This window comes from Apis dorsata, unplaced genomic scaffold (genome assembly GCF_000469605.1).
Source record: "Apis dorsata unplaced genomic scaffold, Apis dorsata 1.3 scaffold_97, whole genome shotgun sequence".
Taxonomy (NCBI): Eukaryota; Metazoa; Arthropoda; class Insecta; order Hymenoptera; family Apidae; genus Apis; species Apis dorsata.
In genome coordinates this window covers 577,600-579,788 of record NW_006263395.1, presented here as the reverse complement: position 1 = coordinate 579,788, position 2,189 = coordinate 577,600, and the positions used below count along the sequence as shown (strand labels likewise).

Sequence of the window (2,189 nt, the reverse complement as noted above, 5' to 3'; positions counted from 1 at the left end):
TAATTATTTAAAATATAATAAAAATATATATAAAATAATATAATAAAATATAAAAAAATATAATTATATGATAATTTTAAAAATAAGAAAAATATTCCAGATAAATATTTGCATGTATTATAAAATTAATATATTTTAATTTTTTGAAAAAATAAAAAAATAAAAATAAAAGCTAAATAATATAAAACATTATTTATAAAATTTCATGCTAAATGAAGGATAGATCAGAAAGATTATTAAAAAGCAAGAGGAAATATATCCATTTATAAATGAGAAAACAATTTTATTTTTTTATATCATACATAAATTATGTATAATATTTATATTTTAATATGCATATATAAAAATATTCTATAGTTAGTGAGAATATGATTATAAATTTGAAAAAATAATTGTTAATAATGCATTATATAAAAAATATTTTTTTATAATATGTAATATATATAGATATTAAGATCTATATATACATATATAGATTCTTTTAATATATACATGTACAAAAATGCATAAAAATTATTTTTATATTATAATTCAAAATGCCATGCTAATATAAAAGTGAGCATATCAGTATAAATATACACACATAATCAAATAATTCATAAAAAAATTGAAAGATTGCTCATTCAAATAAGACCATTCAATGACTTACTTGTGTCATATAGACTCCCTTCTGCTGCTCGTTAACCAACACATAATTTAACAAAAAAATAATCTTATTATACATATAACATAAAATAAAGCAGAATAACATAATGATAATAACATCAAAGATAACATGCACAATTACTACATTAAAATCATATGTAAACATAATATGACACATATTATAACATAAAAATTGAATATATATATATATATTTAGTTTCATTAATAATAATTCTTTAAAATAAATTCCTTTTATTAATTATATGCTAATCAATTATATATTAAATATATTATTATATATATTAAATTTTGATTTATATTAAAAAAGACATTAATATACATTTATTATTTATATTAATATACATTAACATAAAGTTAGTAAATATAATATAAAAAATAATATAAATATTTTAATATAACATAGAATTATATTTATAATTAATAAAATATAATTATAATTAAAAATATTTATATCAAAATTTTTGTTAAAACATACTTAATCGTCCATCTGTAATCACTTGAATGCAATCTGTTTTATATGTTGTCATAGGACATTGCCATAATGCACCAGATTTATTAGTTTTAGGTTGTCTATTTTCATCTAAAGGAGCTCCAATTAACATCCTGTAACATATAATTTTTTAGATTTTTAATATAATTTTTTAATAATATAATAAAATATATTATAATATATATCAAAATAATCCTGACATAAGATATATATATATATATTATAAATCTTTTAAAATGTATTTTTATATTTATGTAACTTATGATATTATTATATCACACAGTGATAATGAATAAATTAAAATTAAAATAAGTAACAATTGTATCATAAATGAAATATTAATATTATAATACTATTCATATATAATATATGTATTGTTATTATATTTTTTAATTGTTAGTTTTAATTGTAATAAAAAGAAATTATAAATATTAATATATACCAGCTTTTCGGTTTTTCTATACCATCGTGAGAAATTTCTTGATGTTCGGCTACAGAATAACCGAAATAAGAACCATTTAATCCTTTTTTAATAACAGGTATTCTTGGTTCTAAATTAAAGCTATATATTAAACATACGTCTAAAACGATTAAAATCAGTTGATAACATCTCATGTTTAATTAACTTTAAGTGCTTTTGTATATATAATTTGATAAATATAAAAAATTACAAATGACTTTTTAAAATTCATATAAATTTCTATTGTTAAAAATTATTTTTATATACTTTTCTTAATTTTACAATTAGAATAATCTACACTCTATAAACACACATGGAATCCACCCACATAATCTATATACTTTATGTTTTTCTATGGCGACTAAAATATATTGTAATTTTATAAAGATAATATGAATTTATTAACGAGTTATATCGTATATATGTTCATGATAAAACAAAAATATTATATTAAAACAAGAAACAAGAATAACGGATATATTCATAATATAAAAATTTTCATATATCTAAATATAAAATCAGAATAATATAATAGTATAAAATGATAATATAATATATATAGGATATATAAAA

At 16.1% G+C, this 2,189-nt stretch overlaps 1 protein-coding gene across 4 annotated transcripts in view; it reads right to left on the bottom strand.

Annotated features, from left to right (window-relative positions):
• Positions 1-2,024, bottom strand: part of LOC102673717 (integrin alpha-PS1) — a 7,516-nt gene extending 5,492 nt beyond the window's left edge. The window contains exons 1-4 of one of the 4 annotated variants that reach the window (XM_031508687.1): positions 1,884-2,024; positions 1,599-1,737; positions 1,142-1,269; positions 650-673 (exon numbers count right to left, since the gene is read on the bottom strand). In XM_031508687.1, coding sequence (XP_031364547.1) covers positions 650-673; positions 1,142-1,268 — 151 coding nt within the window. In that variant the 5' untranslated portion in view covers position 1,269; positions 1,599-1,737; positions 1,884-2,024. Of the gene's footprint in view, positions 1-649; positions 674-1,141; positions 1,270-1,598; positions 1,822-1,883 lie in introns of those variants that run through there. The other 3 variants (XM_031508688.1, XM_006611987.2, XM_006611988.2) reach the window with 3 other exon arrangements.
• Positions 2,025-2,189: the final 165 nt, after the last annotated feature.